Raw genomic sequence first — 20,276 nt, forward strand, 5'->3', positions numbered from 1 at the left:
AAAACATTCAACAGAAGGGTGCACACAGGTTTCACACAAATCGGGATAAATCTGCAGGAGTGACTCATTCACTATCTAAAATACACAGCGGTAATGAGCACGTATAGACATACCAGTAAACATAAATTAGTGTATTCTGACGCAACTAACTGTTCGAGCAACACAGTACTGTAGATCGTCAGCATTAGAGAATCTGTGTTGTGAGAATCAGTGTTGTACATTATAAGCTGTTCGTGCTAATTAGTACTCTAATAGAAAAAACTGTACAGAGATACTAAGGACAGTGATTTGGCATCCAGGAACTTAGGGAGGAGCTTTTATTTTTCTCCATTATACATAGAAAGATTAAACTTGCCACTCTACGTTACAAGCTGTTCGTGCTATTTAGTACACTACTAGTGTACTAAATAGCACGAACCCCATCACAACAGTTGCCCAGATCAAGAACACTCTCCAGGAGATAGGTGTATATGTGTCAAAGTCAACAATCAAGAGAAGACTTCACAAGAGTGAATATAGAGGGTTCATCACAAGATATAAACCATTGGTGAGCAATAAAACAGGAAGACCAGATTAGAGTTTGCAAACAACATCTAAAAAAGCCTTTACAGTTCTGGAACAACATCCTATGGACAGATGAGACAAATATCAACTTGTACCAGAGTGATGGGAAGAAAAGAGTATGGAGAAGGAAAGGAACTGCTCATGATCCAAAACATACCAGCTCATCAGTGAAGCATGGTGGTGGTAGTGTCATGGTGTGGGCATGTATGGCTGCCAATGGAACTGGTTTCCTTGTATTTATTGATGTGACTGCTGATAAAAGCAGCAGGATGAATGCTGAAGTGTTTCGGGCAATTTTATCTGCTCATATTCAGTCAAATGCTTCGGAACTCACTGGAAGGTGCTTCACAGTGCAGATGGACAATGACCCGACGCATATTGCGAAAGCAACCAAAGCGTTTTTTTAAGGCAAATAAGTGGAATGTTATGCAATGGCCAAGTCAATCACCTGACCTGAATCCGATTGAGCATGCATTTCACTTGATGAAGACAAAACGGAAGAGAAAATGCCCCAAGAACAAGCAGGAACTGAAGACATTTGCAGTAGAGGCCTGGCATAGCATCACCAGGGATGAAACCCAGCGTCTGGTGATGTCTATGCTTTCCAGACTTCAGGCTGTAACTGACAAAAGGAATTGCAACAAAGTATTAAAAAGTAAAAGTTTGATTAAGGATTCTGGAAACAAAGGAAGAAACAAGAGTGCGACTATGGTGTAGTATTTTTCAATCAGTTTTGTCTAGTGATGAGCGGATTCGGTTTTACTCGGATCTCAAAACAGAATCTTATTGGCTATCCAAAACACATGACATCTGTAAGCCAATAAGATGCCGTTTTGAGAACAGAGTAAAACCGAATCCGCTTATCACTAGTTTTGTCACACGCAAGAATATTATAGCGTACGGATTACGGCTTGACACATGGCGTATCCGTCCCCCATTCTTTAGTCCAGGTTACTACTGGGATCTAAATGCTGCTAGGAGACACAAAGAATCGCTATATAGCGTAGTATATTTCCGTATGTGGGATTAAATTCAGTTATCACAAAATTTATATGCGTACCAGATAAATAAATATTTGCATATCAGTATGGATATTGTATCCAGGTCTTCATCTAGGAGATGGTAATCAGATCGCCCTTGGAAAATATGTCAAAGCTCAATTCACGAAACACTGATCCGGGCTGCGACCACATTAAGTAGTAAAGTATTTTTTGTTGAACTGGACGAGCGCACTGATCTACTGATTTACAATATTTGATTTAGGATTGTTTAGTTTGTACCATTACTTTTGGCCCCTAAAAAGTGGGAGGCACATATAAAAACCATTTTTATTCCTACACCGTTCACCTGATTTTGATGTATATACCCTCAAATTAAAGCGGAAAGTCTGCAGTTAAAGCACATCTTGTTTGTTTAATTTCAAATCCATTGTGGTGGTGTATAGAGCCCAAAATATGAGAATTGTGTCGATGTCCCAATATATATGGACCAGACTGTATATTGCATGAAGCATAGGAGATAGGATTGACCCTTGAGGAACATTGCATGACAGTGGTAATTATACTCCAGAAGATTTAAATGGTTTCGTGCTTGGGTAATGTCTAATATGTTCAACAAGAGCGGATTTATTTCTCTCACAGCATGAAAATGGCTTCTCACCTGTGAAATCGCTGATGTTTAACAAGACCTGATTTCTGTCTAAAACATTTCCCACACTCAGAACAGGAATACGGCTTCTCACCTGTGTGACTTCTCTGATGTTTAACAAGATTTGATTTATATGTAAAACGTTTCCCACACTCAGAACAGGAATACGGCTTCTCACCTGTGTGACTTCTCTGATGTTTAACAAGATTTGATTTAGATGAAAAACATTTCCCACACTCAGAACAGGAATACGGCTTCTCACCTGTGTGACTTCTCTGATGTTTAACAAGATCTGATGTAGATGCAAAACATTTCCCACACTCAGAACAGGAATACGGCTTCTCACCTGTGTGACTTCTCTGATGTTTAACCAGATTTGGTTTCGATGCAAAACATTTCTCACACTCAGAACAGGTATATGGCTTCTCACCTGTGTGACTTCTCTTATGTGTAACAAGGGCTGATTTCTGTGTGAAACATTTCCCACACTCAGAACAGGAAAATGGCTTCTCACCTGTGTGACTTCTCTGATGTTTAAAAAGATGCGATTTATATGCAAAACATTTTCCACACTCAGAACAGGAATACTGCTTCTCACCGGTGTGACTTCTCTGATGTGTAACAAGATTTGATTTCAATGCAAAACATTTCCCACACTCAGAACAGGAATACGGCTTCTCACCTGTGTGACTTCTCTGATGTGTAAAAAGACTCGATTTCTGTGCAAAACATTTTCCACACTCAGAACATGAATACTGCTTCTCACCTGTGTGACTTCTCTGATGTATAACAAGACCTGATTTCTGTGCAAAACATTTCCCACACTCAGAACAGGAATACGGTTTCTCACCTGTGTGACTTCTCTGATGTGTAACAAGATTTGATTTATATGTAAAAAAATTCCCACACTCAGAACATGGAAATGGCTTCTCACCTGTGTGACTTCTCTGATGTATAACAAGACCTGATTTCTGTGCAAAACATTTCCCACACTCAGAACAGGAATACGGCTTCTCACCTGTGTGACTTCTCTGATGTGTAACAAGATTTGATTTATATGTAAAACATTTCCCACACTCAGAACATGGAAATTGCCTCTCACCTGCCTTAGCTGGCTGATGAGTAATACGGTTTGTGTTATGTGTAAAACATTTGGCGTCTGTAGAACAGGGAAACTCTGTATCTAATCTCAGAGCTGTAATAGATGCACCAATATCAGAGTGATCAGGAGAACATTTCCCAGGATCAGGGGGATTAGTTGATAGAGCTGGATGTATAATTGGGGTAATGGGATTATCTCCTGGAGAATCCTGTCTACTGTCATTATCTGTTATGTCACAATCCAGGGATAACATTAGATGTACTTCTGAGATATTCCTGCTTGTGGGTCCATCTGCTGGAAATAAAATAGATTAATATATAAAATGAGCAGACAAGACCCAGGATGTAACAGGATACAATATATAATTCTATAACTGCTTTTTTTTTTTTACCTGTAATCAGTGCTTTTATGTTTATTAAAAAAACAAAAAAGCTAGGATGCTTAGACTGGAGCTTGATCAACACTGAAGGCTCAAGTGGGATTACTAGAGGTGACACAGACGCTCATATGGGATTACTAGAGGTGACATGGAAGCTCATGGGGGATAATTAGAGGTGACATGGGCGCTTATGTGGGATTACTAGAGGTGACACAGACGCTCATGTGGGATTACTAGGTGACGTGGGCGCTCATGTGGGATTACTAGAGGTGACGTGGGCGCTCATGTGGAATTACTAGAGGTGACGTGGGCGCTCATGTGGGATTACTAGAGGTGACGTGGCCGCTCATATGGGATTACTAGAGGTGACATGGAAGCTCATGGGGGATTATTAGAGGTGACATGGACGCTCATGTGGGATAACTAGAGGTGACACGGGCGCTCATGTGGGATTATTAGAGGTGACACGGACGCTCATGTGGGATTATTAGAGGTGACGTGGACGCTCATGTGGGATTACTAGAGGTGACGTGGGCGCTCATGTGGGATTACTAGATGTGACGTGGGCGCTCATGTGGGATTACTAGAGGTGACGTGGGCGCTCATGTGGGATTACTAGAGGTGACGTGGGCGCTCATGTGGGATTACTAGAGGTGACATGGATGCTCTTGGGGGATTATTAGAGGTGACATGGACGCTCATGTGGGATTACTAGGAGGCGACATGGACGCTCATGGGGGATTATTAGAGGTGACATGGACGCTCATGTGGGATTACTAGAGGTGACATGGACGCTCATGTGGGATTACTAGAGGTGACATGGACACTCATGTGGGATAACTAGAGGTGACACGGGCGCTCATGTGGGATTACTAGAGGTGACATGGACGCTCATGTGGGGTTACTAGAGGTGACATGGATGCTCTTGGGGGATTATTAGAGGTGACATGGACGCTCATGTGGGATTACTAGGAGGTGACATGGACGCTCATTTGGGATTACTAGAGGTGACATGGACGCTCATGTGGGATTACTAGAGGTGACATGGGCGCTCATGTGGGATTACTAGAGGTGACATGGACGCTCATGTGGGATTACTAGAGGTGACATGGACGCTCATGTGGGATTATTAGAGGTGACATGGACAGCTCGTCTGGGCACAGATTCAAACTGAGGTCTGGAGGAGGGACATAGAGGGAGGAGCCAGAGCACACTAGTATCCAAATTCTTTCTTAAAGTGCCCTATCTCCTGCGGAGCCCGTCTATACCCCATGGTCCTTACAGAGTCCCCAGCATCCTCTAGGACGTAAGAGAAAAGAATATTGTTTTTTGTAGCAAAACTACAAGTCCCAGCAAGCCTCCCCCGCAAGCTGGTACTTGGAGAACCACAAGTACCAGCATGCAGGGGGGGGGGGGGGGCTGGTACCTGTAGTTCTACTGCAAAAAAAATACCCAAATAAAAATAGTACACACACACCGTGACATACATGTACACCGTCACACAAATACTTACCTATGTTGACATGAAGCAGTCGGTCCTCTTCACCAGTAGAATCCATGGGGTACCTGTAAATAAAATTGTACTCACAACAATCCTGTGTAGATTGGTCCTCTTCAGAGTTTGTAATCCACGTACTTGGCAAAATAATAAAACGCAAAACACGATCCACGCCTTGCCTTTCCTCGACTGCCGGGACCCCCTGTGACTGCTGTCAAAGAGGGTCCCTTCAGCCAATCAGTGAGCGCCACGTCGTGGCACTCTCCTGATTGGCTGTGCGCTTCTGAGTTGTCAGGCAGCGCACTCGAGATACAATGTAGCGCATAGGCGCTCCATTGTATACAATGGTGGGAACTTTGCGTCAGCGGTTGAGGTTACTCGTGGTCAACCGCTGACCGCAAAATTCCCACCATTGAATATAATGGAGCGCCTATGTGCTATGCGCCGCCTGTCAGCTCAGACGCGCACAGCCAATCAGGAGAGTGCCACGACGTAGCGCTCCCTGATTGGCAGAAGGGACCCTCTTTGACAGCAGTCACGGGGGGGTCACGCCAGTCGGGGAAAGGGGTCCCATGTGTAAACATGGGTCCCCTTTCAGTGCGTGGATCGTGTTTTGCGTTTTATTATTTTGCCAAGTACGTGGATTACAAACTCAGAAGAGGACCAATCTACACAGGATTGTTGGGAGTATAATTTTATTTACAGGTACCTCGTGGATTCTACTGGTGAAGAGGACCGACTGCTTTGTGTCAACATAGGTATGTGTGTGTCGGTGTGCATGTATGTAATAAAGTTATACTGTCACGGTGTGTGTGTACTGTTTATTTGGGTATTTTTTTGTAGTAGAACTACAGGTACAAGCAGGCCCGTTTACCCCCCCCCCACAAGCTGGTACTTGTGGTTCTCCAAGTACCAGCCTGCAGGGGAGGCTTGTTGGGACTTGTAGTTCTGCTACAAAAAAAATATTATTATTTTTTTACACTTGGCCATCAGCCTCCCATCTGCCGCCCTTGGATGGGGGGGGGGGGGGGGACAGCCTCGGGCTTCACCCCTGGCCCTTGGGTGGCTGGAGAGGGGTACGCCTTGATTTAAGGGTCCCCACTCCTCCAGGGTACCCCGGCCAGGGATGACTAGTTGGGGATTTAATGCCACGGCCGCAGGGACTGGTATAAAAGTGTCCCCCGGCTGTGGCATTATTTCTCTAGCTAGTGGAGCCCGATGCTGGTGTGAAAAAATAAGATTTTACTTACCGGTAAATCTATTTCTCGTAGTCCGTAGTGGATGCTGGGGACTCCGTAAGGACCATGGGGAATAGATGGGCTCCGCAGGAGACAGGGCACTTTAAGAAAGAATCTGGATACTGGCGTGCTCTGGCTCCTCCCTCTATGCCCCTCCTCCAGACCTCAGTTAGAGAAACTGTGCCCGGAAGAGCTGACAGTACAAGGAAAGGATTTTGGAATCCAGGGTAAGACTCATACCACTCACACCAATCACACCGTTTAACTTGTGATAAACTTACCCTGTTAACAGTATGAACAACGGAGCATCAGATCAACCTGATGCAACCATAACATAACCCTTATTTAAGCAATAACTATATACAAGTATTGCAGAAGAAGTCCGCACTTGGGACGGGGCGCCCAGCATCCACTACGGACTACGAGAACTAGATTTACCGGTAAGTAAAATCTTATTTATTTTCGCTAACATCCTAGTGGATGCTGGGGACTCCGTAAGGACCATGGGGATTATACCAAAGGTCCCAAACGGGCGGGAGTGTGCGGATGACTCTGCAGCACCGAATGAGCAAACACAAGGTCCTCCTCAGCCAGGGTATCAAATTGTAAAACTTTGCAAAAGTGTTTGAACCTGACCAAGTAGCTGCTCGGCAAAGCTGAAATGCGGAGACCACTCGGGCAGCCGCCCAAGAAGAGCCCACCTTCCTTGTGGAGTGGGCTTTTACTGATTTTGGCAGCGGCAATCCAGCCACAGAATGAGCCTGCTGAATCGTGTTACAGATCCAGCGAGCAATAGTTTGCTTTGAAGCAGGAGCACCCAGCTTGTTGGATGCATACAGGATAAATAGCGAGTCAGTTTTCCTGACTCTAGCCGTTCTGGCTACATAAACCTTCAAAGCCCTGACCACATCTAGTAACTCGGAATCCTCCAAGTCACGAGTAGCCACAGGCACCACAATAGGTTGGTTTATATGAAAAGATGACACCACTTTTGGCAGAAATTGTGGACGGGTCCGCAATTCTGCCCTGTCCATATAGAAAACCAGATAGGGGCTTTTATGTGACAAGGCCGCTAATTCTGACACACGCCTAGCTGAAGCTAAGGCTAATAGCATGACCACCTTCCACGTGAGAAATTTTTACTCCACGGTTTTAAGTGGCTCAAACCAGTGTGACTTTAGGAAACTCAACACCACGTTAAGATCCCAAGGTGCCAATGGAGGCACAAAAGGGGGCTGAATATGCAGCACTCCCTTTACAAACGTCTGAACTTCAGGCAGAGAAGCCAGTTCTTTTTGAAAGAAAATAGACAGGGCCGAAAACTGGACCTTAATGGAACCCAATTTTAGTCTCAAAGTCACTCCCTCCTGTAGGAAGTGAAGGAAACGGCCCAGCTGGAATTCCTCCGTGGGGGCATTCCTGGCCTCACACCAAGCAACATATTTTCGCCATATACGGTGATAATGTTTAGCAGTCACGTCCTTCCTAGCCTTTATTAGCGTAGGAATGACCTCATCCGGAATGCCTTTTTCTGCTAGGATCCAGCGTTCAAACTCCATGCCGTCAAACGCAGCCGCAGTAGTTCTTGGAACAGACAGGGCCCCTGTTGCAACAAGTCCTGTCTTAGAGGCAGAGGCCATGGGTCCTCTGAGAGCATTTCTTGCAGATCTGGATACCAAGTCCTTCTTGGCCAATCCGGAACAATGAGTATTGTTCGTACTCCTCTTTTTCTTATGATTCTCAGCACCTTGGGTATGAGAGGAAGAGGAGGGAATACATAAACCAACTGGAACACCCACGGTGTCACTAGTGCATCTACAGCTATTGCCTGAGGGTCTCTTGACCTGGCGCAATACCTTTGTAGCTTTTTGTTGAGGCGGGATGCCATCATGTCCACCTGTGGCAGTTCCCACCGACTTGCATCTGCGTGAAGACTTCTTGATGAAGTCCCCACTCTCCCGGGTGGAGGTCGTGCCTGCTGAGGAAGTCTGCTTCCCAGTTGTCCACCCACGGAATGAACACTGCTGACAGTGCTCTTACGTGATTCTCCGCCCAGCGAAGGATTCTGGTGGCTTCCGCCATTGCCACCCTGCGCCTTGTGCCACCTTGGCGGTTTACATGAGCCACTGCGGTGATGTTGTCCGACTAAATCAGCACCGATTGGTCGCGAAGCTGAGTCTCCGCTTGACGTAGGGCGTTGTATATGGCTCTTAGTTCCAGGATATTGATGTGAAGGCAAGTCTCCTGACTTGACCACAGACCTTGTAAATTTATTCCCTGTGTGACTGGCCCCCACCCTCGGAGGCTTGCATCCATGGTCACCAGGACACAGTCCTGAATGCCGAATCTGCGGCCCTCGAGAAGGTGAGCACTCTGCAGCCACCACAGGAGAGACACCCTGGCCCTGGGGGATAGGGTGATCAGCCGATGCATCTGTAGATGTGATCGGGACCACTTGTCCAACAGATCCCATTGAAAGGTCCTCGCATGGAACCTGCCAAAGGGAATGGCCTCATATGATGCCACCATCTTTCCCAGGACTCGCGTGCAGTGATGCACAGACACCTGTTTTGGTTTTAATAGGTCTCTGACCAGTGTCATGAGCTCCTGAGCCTTCTCCATCGGGAGATAAACCCTCTTCTGGTCTGTGTCCAGAATCATGCCCAGGAAGGGCAGACAAGTCGTAGGAATCAACTGCGACTTTGGAATATTTAGAATCCAGCCGTGCTGTTGTAACACTTCCCGAGAGCGTGCTACGCTGATCAGCAACTGCTCTCTGGACCTCGCCTTTATGAGGAGATCGTCCAAGTATGGGATAATGGTGACCCCTTGCTTTCGCAGGAGCACCACCATTTCCGCCATCACCTTGGTAAATATTCTCGGTGCCATGGAGAGACCAAACGGCAACGTCTGGAATTGGTAATGACAATCCTGTACCACAAATCTGAGGTATGCCTGATGGAGGTGGATAAATGGGGACATGAAGGTATGCATCCTTTTTGTCCAGAGACACCATAAAATCCCCCCTTCCAGGCTTGCGATGACCGCTCTGAGCGATTCCATTTTGAACTTGAACCTTTTCAGGTATATGTTCACGGATTTTAAATTCAATATGGGTCTGACCGAACTGTCCGGTTTCGGTACCACAAACATGGTCGAATAATAACCCTTCCCTTGTTGAAGGATGGGAACCTTGACCACCACCTGCTGAAGATACAATTTGTGAATTGCAGCTAACACTATTTCCCTCTCTAAGGGGGAAGCTGGCCGGGCCGATTTGAGGTATCGGTGAGGGGGCATCTCTTCGAATTCCAGCTTGTATCCCTGAGACACAATCTCTATTGCCCAGGGATCCACCTGGGAGTGAACCCACTTGTGGCTGAAATTTCGGAGACGCGCCCCCACTGGGCCTAGCTCCGCCTGTGGAGCCCCAGCGCCATGCGGTGGATTTAGTGGAAGCCGGGGAGGACTTCTGTTCCTGGGAACTAGCTGTGTTGTGCAGCTTCTTTCCTCTACCCCTTCCTCGGGCCAGAAAGGATGCACCTCGGACTTTCTTGCCTTTTTGTGATCGAAAGGACTGCATTTGGTAATACGGTGCTTTCTTAGGTTGTGAGGGAACATATGGCAAAAAATTTGACTTTCCAGCCGTAGCTGTGGAGACCAGGTCCGAGAGACCCTCCCCAAACAATTCCTCACCCTTGTAAGGTAAAACCTCCTTGTGCCTTTTTGAGTCGGCATCGCCTGTCCATTGCCGAGTCTACAGGACCCTTCTGGCAGAAATCGACATTGCATTTATTCTAGAGCCCAGAAGGCTAATGTCTCTTTGAGCATCTCTCATATATAGGACAGCGTCTTTTATATGCCCCAGGGTCAGTAATATAGTATCCTTGTCCAAGGTATCAAGTTCCTCAGATAAGGTATCCGTCCATGCTGCTACAGCACTACACATCCAGGCCGATGCAATCGCCGGCCTTAGTAAGGTACCTGAATGTGTATAAATGGACTTCAGGGTACCCTCTTGCTTTCTATCCGCAGCATCTTTTAGGGTGGCCGTATCCTGTGACGGCAGGGCTACCCTCTTGGATAAGCGTGTTAAAGCTTTGTCTACCCTAGGGGAGGATTCCCAGCGTAACCTGTCCGTTGGCGGGAAAGGATACGCCATAAGCATCTGTTTGGAAATCTGCAGTTTTTTATCTGGAGATTCCCAAGCCTTTTCACATAACTCTTTTAGCTCATGTGAAGGGGGAAAGGTCACCACCTGCCTTTTTTCCCCATACATTTGAACCCTCTTATCAGGGACAGGGGTTTCCTCTGTGATGTGCAACACATCCTTCATTGCTATAATCATATAACGGATGGCTTTAGCCAATTTAGACTGTAACTTTGCATCATCGCAATCGACACTGGAGTCAGAACCCGTGTCGATATCTCTGTCAATAATTTGGGATAGTGGGCGCTTCTGAGACCCTGACGGCCTCTGCGCCATAGGATCAGGTATGGGCTGAGACCCCGGCTGTCCTAAGGCTTCAGCTTTATCCAACCTTTTATGCAAGGAATTAACATTATCATTTAAAACCTTCCACATATCCATCCAATCGGGTGTCGGCGGCGACCCCTCATTCATTTGTTCCCGCTCTGCTTCCACATAGCCTTCCTCGTCAAACATGTCGACACAAGCGTACCGACACACCACACACACAGGGGATGCTCTTTTTGAAGACAGTTCCCCCAGAAGGCCCTTTGGAGAGACAGAGAGAGAGTATGCCAGCACACACCCCAGCGCTATATGTCCCAGGAATCACACAGTAACTTAGTGTTAACCCAGTAGCTGCTGTATATACTGTTTTTGCGCCTAATTTATGTGCCCCCCCTTTCTTTTCACCCCCTTCTACCGTGTATCTGCAGGGGAGAGCCTGGGGAGCTTCCTCTCAGCGGAGCTGTGGAGAGAAAATGGCGCTGGTGAGTGCTGAGGAAGAAGCCACCCCCCCCCCCCCCGCGTTTCTGTGTAAAAATATGGCGGGGGCTCATGCATATATACAGTGCCCAACTGTATATATGCCCACTTTTGCCAAGAGGTCTCTAATTGCTACCCAGGGCGCCCCCCCCTGCGCCCTGCACCCTACAGTGACCGGAGTATGTGGGTGTAGTGTGGGAGCAATGGCGCACAGCTGCAGTGCTGTGCGCTACCTCAGTATGAAGACTGGAGTCTTCTGCCGCCGATTCCGAAGTCTTCTTGCTTCTTTCACCCGGCTTCTGTCTTCCGGCTCTGCGAGGGGGACGGCGGCGCGGCTCCGGGATCGGACGACAAAGGGTGAGATCCTGTGTACGATCCCTCTGGAGCTAATGGTGTCCAGTAGTCTAAGAAGCAAGACCTATCTGCAGAGAGTAGGGCTGCTTCTCTCCCCTCAGTCCCACGATGCAGAGAGTCTGTTGCCAGCAGATCTCTCTGAAAATAAAAAACCTAACAAAATACTTTCTTATAGCAAGCTCAGGAGAGCTCACTAAGTAGCACCCAGCTTGTCCGGGCACAGATTCAAACTGAGGTCTGGAGGAGGGACATAGAGGGAGGAGCCAGAGCACACCAGTATCCAAATTCTTTCTTAAAGTGCCCTGTCTCCTGCGGAGCCTGTCTATTCCCCATGGTCCTTACGGAGTCCCCAGCATCCACTAGGACGTTAGAGAAATGACTGCTGTATGGCAGAAGGTGAATCCTCTGTAATAGGATCCCATTCCTCCCCCTCCTCATGTACCTCGTCCTCAGATTCTGAGAGTAAATCAGGCAGCCCACGCTTATGTGGCCCGTTTATCATCTGCCTTGCAGCTAGGTCTGCTACAGCCTGCTGCAGTTGTTGTGTCTTTTGATTATTAGCAGTGAGCTGGGATGACATGTCCGCCATCATGGTTTTTATGGCACTGGGCCAGGATGGCTCCTGACCCTCCCCCCAGTCTCCTCACTAACTTGGGAGGACTGGCTGCATTGTTCACATAAGAGGGAACCAGCCGCAGAGAGAGAGAATCTGGTGTGACATTTTTTTTCAATTGGTATTTTACCATGTTTACAGTAGACAAACACTCACACACACAGATAAGTATATTGAATAGCAAGCCTGCCCAGACTGTAAGTGAGAAGGAGACACAGAGAGAGGAACAGCACACGCAAGCCCAGCAGACTCACTATAACACCGGAGTCTTGTCCTTTTTAGGACACTATAGTGTGTATAATAGCGGCTCTCCCCCTTATTTACACCCCTGTACCAGTTTCCTGTGTATCCTGAGTGTCTGCAGGAGCTGTGTGTCCTTGCTGCTGCAGCTGTAAGCAGAGGAAAGCGCCAAAACACCACTGGTCCCGCTCTGAGGAAGCTCCGCCCCCTGTAATGGCTCCGGAGCTATACATTTATTTATACTGGCAAATGTCTCCTAACAGATGTAAAACGTAACATGAATGCCTGTTTCCACCACCGCTGCCAGTGTACACAGGGGGGCTATAGCGGATCCCTCTGTAGAGCGTCCGTATGCCGCCCCTGCAATCACGCCCTTGCGGGTCCCCCGGTTTGTACTCACCACACTTCTCCCCTCCCGGCATTGTTAGGGGTGTGCGGCGTGCTGCGATTGCATTTGCTAATGCACAATGCCCTGCGTGACCAACAATTCTCAGGACGGTGGTCCTGCAGCGCCAGAAGAGACCGGTGACCACCCCCCCCCCCCCTTCAACTCCCTCATTGCAGGTATACTGTTATACTGTTGCCCAAAAAGCATACCGACAACAACAACGTTTAAAATAAACTGAAGAAAAATCCTCTGGAGCTCCAGAGCGGCATCCTCTCCTGAGGGCACATTTTACTAAACTGGATGTAGGAGGGGGCATAGGGGGAGGAGCCAGCACACCCAGTGGAAGAACTTTAAAGTGCACCGGCTCCTTTGGACACCATCTATACCCCATTGTACAAAGTCCCCAGTATCCCTTATGGATGTTAGAGAAAAAGGAGTGGTTTATATATAGACCGGCATGTGCTAATAGAGACACTCTCATTGAATACCTGGCATGTAATACTATAGACAGATGTACTGCTAGCACACAGTATGGCTGCTGGTGACACACAGTGACATGATGTGAGGGGGAGAGCAGGAGTGTAATAGGGGCTGATGTCTGCTGATGTATGAGATACACCAGAGAGTGTGGGGAGGAGACTGGTCAGATCTCTGGACTGGTAATACACAGTGATATGATGTGAGGGGAAGAGCAGGAGTATAATAGAGGCTGATGATTCCTGATGTATGAGATACACTAAAGAATGTGGGGAGGAGACTGGTCAGATCTCTGGGCTGGTAACACAGAGTGACATGATGTGAGGGGGAGAGCAGGAGTATAATAAGGGCTGATGGCTCCTAATGTACGAGATACACCAGAGAGTGTGAGGAGGAGACTGGTCAGATATCTGGGCTGGTAGCACACAGTGACATGATGTGAGGGGAAACACGAGTATAATAGGGGCTGATGGCTCCTGATGTATGAGATATACCAGAGAGTGTGGGGAGGAGACTGGTCAGATCTCTGGGCTGGTAACACACAGTGACATGATGTGAGGGGAGAGCAGGAGTATAATAGGGGCTGATGGCTCCTGATGTACGAGATACACCAGAGAGTGTGGGGAGGAAACTGGTCAGATCTCTGAGCTGGTAACACACAGTGACATGATGTGAGGGGAAGAGCAGGAGTATAATAGGGGCTGATGTCTCCTGATGTATGAGATACACCAGAGAGTGTGGGGAGGAGACTGGTCAGATCTCTGGGCTGGTAACACACAGTGACATGATGTGAGGGGGAGAGCAGTAGTATAATAGGGGCTGATGGCTCCTGGTGTATGAGATACACCAGAGAGTGTGGGGAGGAGACTGGTCAGATCTCTGGGCTGGTAACACAAGTGACATGATGTGAGGGGAGAGCAGGAGTATAATAGGGGCTGATGGCTCCTGATGTACGAGATACACCAGAGAGTGTGGGGAGGAAACTGGTCAGATCTCTGAGCTGGTAACACACAGTGACATGATGTGAGAGGAGAGCAGGAGTATAATAGGGGCTGATGGCTCCTGACTCCACCACTGGGAAAATACATTTTCCTCATTAGTTTGTACTGACAGAGGAGGCTGTAGGATAAGAGATTGCTGTAGTGACTGAGCAAGGAGAATATGTGACTCTTTTCTGTAATAAGTGTTTATTACTCACCTGTGCTGATATATGTAGGGATCTCCTCCTCCTTACACTGCTGATCACCCCTCACATACGGCTCTTCTTCTCCCTCTATATCTTTTGCCTTTATATCAGTCACATACGTCTCTTCTTCTCCCTCTGTATCTTCTGCCTTTATATCAGTCACATACGTCTCTTCTTCTCCCTCTGTATCTTCTGCCTTCATATCAGTCACATACGTCTCTTCTTCTCCCTCTATATCTTCTGCCTTTATATCAGTCACATACGTCTCTTCTTCTCCCTCTATATCTTCTGTCTTCATATCAGTCACATACGTCTCTTCTGCTCCCTCTATATCTTCTGCCTTCATATCAGTCATGTACTATAATGACATTTGCAAACAGATTAAACTGAGGTGAAACAGTATAATATCAGTGTATAAGACACACAGCTCCTCTACAGATCATATAGTGACAGTGACTTTGGTATATTGGTGAGACCCTAAATCCCACCTACCTGATCCTCCTGTGGGGTCCTTTGATTCTCCTCTGTACAATCCTGGGAATACAGAGGACGGGGACATCTCTCTGGGGTATCTCTGTTACTGGGCCCATCTGTAGGAGACACACAGTGACTGAGTACAGTGTATATATGTGATTATCAGGTGATGTGAGTATATAGGGGCCCCCATACCTGCTCTCCCCTGTACAATACATGACAGTCTCCTCTTACCCAGTGATGTGAGGGGCTGGTGATTCTCCATCATCACGTCCTTGTACAGACCCCTGTGTTCCTCTATATACTCCCCCTCCTGCATGGAGACATAGACAGTGGCATCCTGACACCTTATAGGAACCTGACACACACAGTGATACAGTCATCACCCAGACACATCCCCCTGTGTTACTGTATAATGCCCCATTCCCAGCAGTCACCTCTCCAGTCATCACCCAGACACATCCCCTGGTGTTACTGTATAATGCCCCATTCCCAGCAGTCACCTCTCCAGTCATCACCCAGACACATCCCCTGGTGTTACTGTATAATGCCCCATTCCCAGCAGTCACCTCTCCAGTCATCACCCAGACACATCCCCTGGTGTTACTGTATAATGCCCCATTCCCAGCAGTCACCTCTCCAGTCATCACCCAGACACATCCCCTGGTGTTACTGTATAATGCCCCATTCCCAGCAGTCACCTATCCAGTCATCACCCAGACACATCCCCTGGTGTTACTGTATAATGCCCCATTCCCAGCAGTCACCTCTCCAGTCATCACCCAGACACATCCCCTGGTGTTACTGTATAATGTCCCATTCACGGCAGTCACCTCTCCAGTCATCAACTAGACACATCCCCTGGTGTTACTGTATAATGTCCCATTCCCAGCAGTCACCTCTCCAGTCATCACCCGGACACGTCCCCCGGTGTTGCTGTATAATGTCCCATTCCCAGAAGTCACCTCTCCAGTCATCACCCAGACACGTCCCCTGGTGTTACTGTATAATGCCCCATTCCCAGCAGTCACCTCTACAGTCATCACCCAGACACGTCCCCTGGTGTTACTGTATAATGCCCCATTCCCAGCAGTCATCTCTCCAGTCATCACCCAGACACATTCCCTGGTGTTACTGTATAATGCCCCATTCCCAGCAGTCACCTCTCCAGTCATCACCCAGACACGTCCCCCGGTATTACTGTATAATGTCCCATTCCCAGCAGTCACCTCTCCAGTCATCACCCAGACACATCCCCTGGTGTTACTGTATAATGCTCCATTCCCAGCAGTCACCTCTCCAGTCATCACCCAGACACATCCCCTGGTGTTACTGTATAATGTCCCATTCCCAGCAGTCACCTCTCCAGTCATCACCCAGACACGTCCCCCTGGTGTTACTGTATAATGCCCCATTCCCAGCAGTCACCTCTCCAGTCATCACCCAGACACAACCCCTGGTGTTACTGTATAATGCCCCATACCCAGCAGTCACCTCTCCAGTCAGCAGCTGAATGATCTTGTTGGTGAGTTCCAGGATCTTCTGGTCATTGTGTCTCTTATGTATCAGTGAGTCAGTAAGTGAGGTGGAGGCACCGCGATGGGGCTCTAGGTCCTGCTTAGTCCACCTGCAACACGAGGATGGTTGCTGGGGGTCTCATGCTCATCGAATGTCTTCTTTACTATGGTGTAATCCTGCTAAATGGGGGAGACATCAATATCACTGTAAATACTCCCAGATCTCCTCACCTCCCCAATCATGTCCCTGTATTATTATTATAGATATAAGTAATGTCATAGTGACATTCCCAGATCCCCTCACCTCCGCAGTCATGTCCCTGTATTATTACTATAGATATAAGTGGCGTCACTGTGAAGCTCCCAGATCCCCTCACCTCCCCAGTCACATCCCTGTATTATCACTATAGTTAAAAGTGATGTAAATGTGATGCTCCCAGATCACCCTCACCCCCAGTCATGTCCCTGTATTATTACTATAGATGTAATTGATGTCACTGTGACATTCTCAGATCCCCTCACCTCCCAGTCATGTCCCTGTATTATTACTATAGATATAAGTGATGTCACTGAGATGCTCCCAGATCCCCCTCACCTCCCCAGTCATGTCCCTGTATTATTACTATAGCTGTAATATATGTCACACTGACATTCTCAGATCCCCTCACCTCCCCAGTCATGTCCCTGTATTATTACTATAGATGTAATTGATGTCACTGTGACATTCCCAGATGTACTCACCTTCCCAGTCATGTCCCTGTATTATTATTATTATAATAAATATGTGATGTCACTGTGACATTCCCACATCCCCTCACCTCCCCAGTCATGTCCCTGTATTATCACTATAGATATAAGTGATGTCACTGTGAAGCTCCCAGACCCCCTCACCTCCCCAGTCATGTCCCTGTATTATCACTATAGATATAAGTGATGTCACTGGGAAGCTCCCAGACCCCCTCACCTCCTTATTCATGTCCCTGTATTATCACTATAGATATAAGTGATGTCACTGTGTCTCTCCCAGACCTCCTCACCTCCACAGTCGTGTCCTTGTATTATTACTATAGATATAAGTGGCGTCACTGTGAAGCTCCCAGATCCCCTCACCTCCCCAGTCACATCCCTGTATTATCACTATAGTTAAAAGTGATGTAAATGTGATGCTCCAAGATCACCCTCACCCCAGTCATGTCCCTGTATTATTACTATAGATGTAATTGATGTCACTGTGACATTCTCAGATCCCCTCACCTCCCAGTCATATTCCTGTATTATTACTATAGATATAAGTGATGTCACTGAGACGCTCCCAGATCCCCCTCACCTCCCCAGTCATGTCCCTGTATTATTAGTATAGATATAAGTGAAATCACTGTGACATCACCACCACTCCAAATGTATAATAATAATAATAATAATAATAATAAGACACCACAAGCTGCTGTCCCTGTATAATAATAACCATACACAAAAACCTGCTCCCCCCGTATTATAATAATAACAACAGGACACACCATTCAGCTCTCCATTTATAGTTATAATAAAATGACACCACAGGCTGCTCCCTCTGCAAAAAAATAATAATAATAGAACACAACAAGCTACTACCTTCTGTATAATAATAACAACAGGACACCACAGCCTGCTTCACCTGTATAATAATAATGACAGGACACCACAGGCTGCTGCTCCTGCATAATAATAATAATAATAATAATAATAACAATAATAACAGGATGCCACAGGCTGATCCCCTGTATAAAAATAATAATAACAACAACAACAACAACAACAACAACTGCACACCACAGGCTACTCCCCCTGTATAATAGGATTTTAATACCTACAGGTAAATCCTTTTCTCTTAGTCCGTAGAGGATGCTGGGGTCACCATTAGAACCATGGGGTATAGACGGGATCCGCAGGAGACATGGGCACTTTAAGACTTTGAAAGGGTGTGAACTGGCTCCTCCCTCTATGCCCCTCCTCCAGACTCCCATTATAGGAACTGTGCCCAGGGAGACGGACATTTCGAAGAAAGGATTTATTGTTAAACTAAGGTGAGATCCATACCAGCTCACACCGCAACCATACCGCAGAACATGGCATTCAACAGAACACAGGCCAACGGCATGAACAATTGCAGCAACAGGCTGACAAGAAACGTAACACTATGCTGGGGGAAGAGAGATGCAGATGCACACTTTATTAATAGGATGTGCAATCCAGGTTCCCCCCTTTTTTCCACTATATTTGTGTATATATTGTACACTGGAAGGCCGGCTTCCTTCCTCTGGATTTGCACTCCTCCCATTCACCCTCAGGTGTTTTAATTGGCTGGGTTCCTGCATCTCAGATCACACATTGATAAGGCCCTATTTAGAGGTAAGTCCTGTATAAATTTATAGAATGTGATAATATTCGGGATGTTAGGGACCCATGTGATGAAGTCACCTGACCGCGGTACATGGGCCCGCATATTTGCGCAAATGTGTGCTAAGAACTTCAATTATACTCCATGGTGGTCATTCCGAGTTGTTCGCTCGGTAAATTTCTTCGCATCGCAGCGATTTTCCGCTTAGCACTGCGACTGCGAAAAGTAAATTTGCTAAGAAGTTTGGTATTTTACTCACGGTATTACAAGGTATTTTCTTCGTTCTGGTGATTGGAGTGTGATTGACAGGAAGTGGGTGTTTCTGGGCGGAAACAGGCCGTTTTATGGGTGTGTGCGGAAAAACGCTACCGTTTCTGGGAAAAACGCGGGAGTGTCTGGAGAAACGGAGAAGTGTCTGGGCGAACGCTGGGTGTGTTTGTGACGTCAAACCAGGAACGACAAGCACTGAACTGATCGCAGATGCCGAGTAAGTCTGGAGCTACTCAGAAACTGCTGAGAAGTGTCTATTCGCAATTTTGAGAATCTTTCGTTCACAATTCTACTATGCTAAGATTCACTCCCAGTAGGCGGCGGCTTAGCTAGTGCAAAGCTGCTAAAAGCAGCTTGTGAGCGAACAACTCGGAATGACCACCCATGTTAATTGTGAGGGTTTATTTAAATTATTTTTATTATCAGTGTTCTTAGTGCTAAGAGTGTGCATCTGCATCTCTCTTCCCCCAGCATAGTAGTAGAAGCCTCAGCATGATAGCACCTCTTGATATCTTTAGTAATAGGATGTGCAATCCAGCTTCCCCCCTTAAGAAACGTAACACAGCATATGTGTAACCATAACTATTAACTGCAGATACAGTACGCACTGGGACGGGCGCCAAGCATCCTCCACGGACTAAGAGAAAAGGATTTACCGGAAAGTATTAAAATCCTATTTTCTCATACGTCCTAGAGGATGCTGGGGTCACCATTAGAACCATGGGATTATACCAAAGCTCTAGAACGGATGGGAGAGTGCGGACGACTCTGCAGCACCGATTGACCAAACTTAAGGTCTCCATCGGCCAAGGTGTCAAACTTATAGAACTGTGCAAAAGTGTTTGGCCCCGACCAAGTAGCTGCTCGGCAAAGTTGCAATGCCGAGACCCCCCGGGCAGCCACCCAGGATGAGCCCACCTTCCTAGTGGAATGGGCCTTCACTGATTCCGGTTATGGCAATCCAGCAGTGGAATGGGCCTGCTGAATCGTGTTACAGA

The 20,276-nt window shown here is 47.1% G+C and overlaps 1 protein-coding gene across 2 annotated transcripts; it reads right to left on the reverse strand.

The window, feature by feature from the left end:
- Positions 1-401: 401 nt before the first annotated feature.
- Positions 402-16,807, reverse strand: LOC134984153 (zinc finger protein 883-like). 2 transcript variants are annotated; one of them, XM_063949778.1, is made up of 5 exons: positions 16,598-16,807; positions 15,349-15,427; positions 15,133-15,230; positions 14,653-14,998; positions 402-3,604 (listed from the first exon to the last, which is right to left on the reverse strand). In XM_063949778.1, exons 2-5 carry the CDS (start codon positions 15,380-15,382, stop codon positions 2,220-2,222), a joined length of 1,863 nt encoding a protein of 620 aa, XP_063805848.1. In that variant the 5' UTR covers positions 15,383-15,427; positions 16,598-16,807; the 3' UTR covers positions 402-2,219. The 2 variants fall into 2 exon arrangements, with proteins under 2 accessions (XP_063805848.1, XP_063805847.1); XM_063949777.1 differs by having other exon boundaries at positions 402-3,607.
- Between the last annotated feature and the right edge of the window lie 3,469 nt (positions 16,808-20,276).

The sequence above is a fragment of the Pseudophryne corroboree genome (assembly GCF_028390025.1).
Source record: "Pseudophryne corroboree isolate aPseCor3 chromosome 3 unlocalized genomic scaffold, aPseCor3.hap2 SUPER_3_unloc_39, whole genome shotgun sequence".
Taxonomy (NCBI): Eukaryota; Metazoa; Chordata; class Amphibia; order Anura; family Myobatrachidae; genus Pseudophryne; species Pseudophryne corroboree.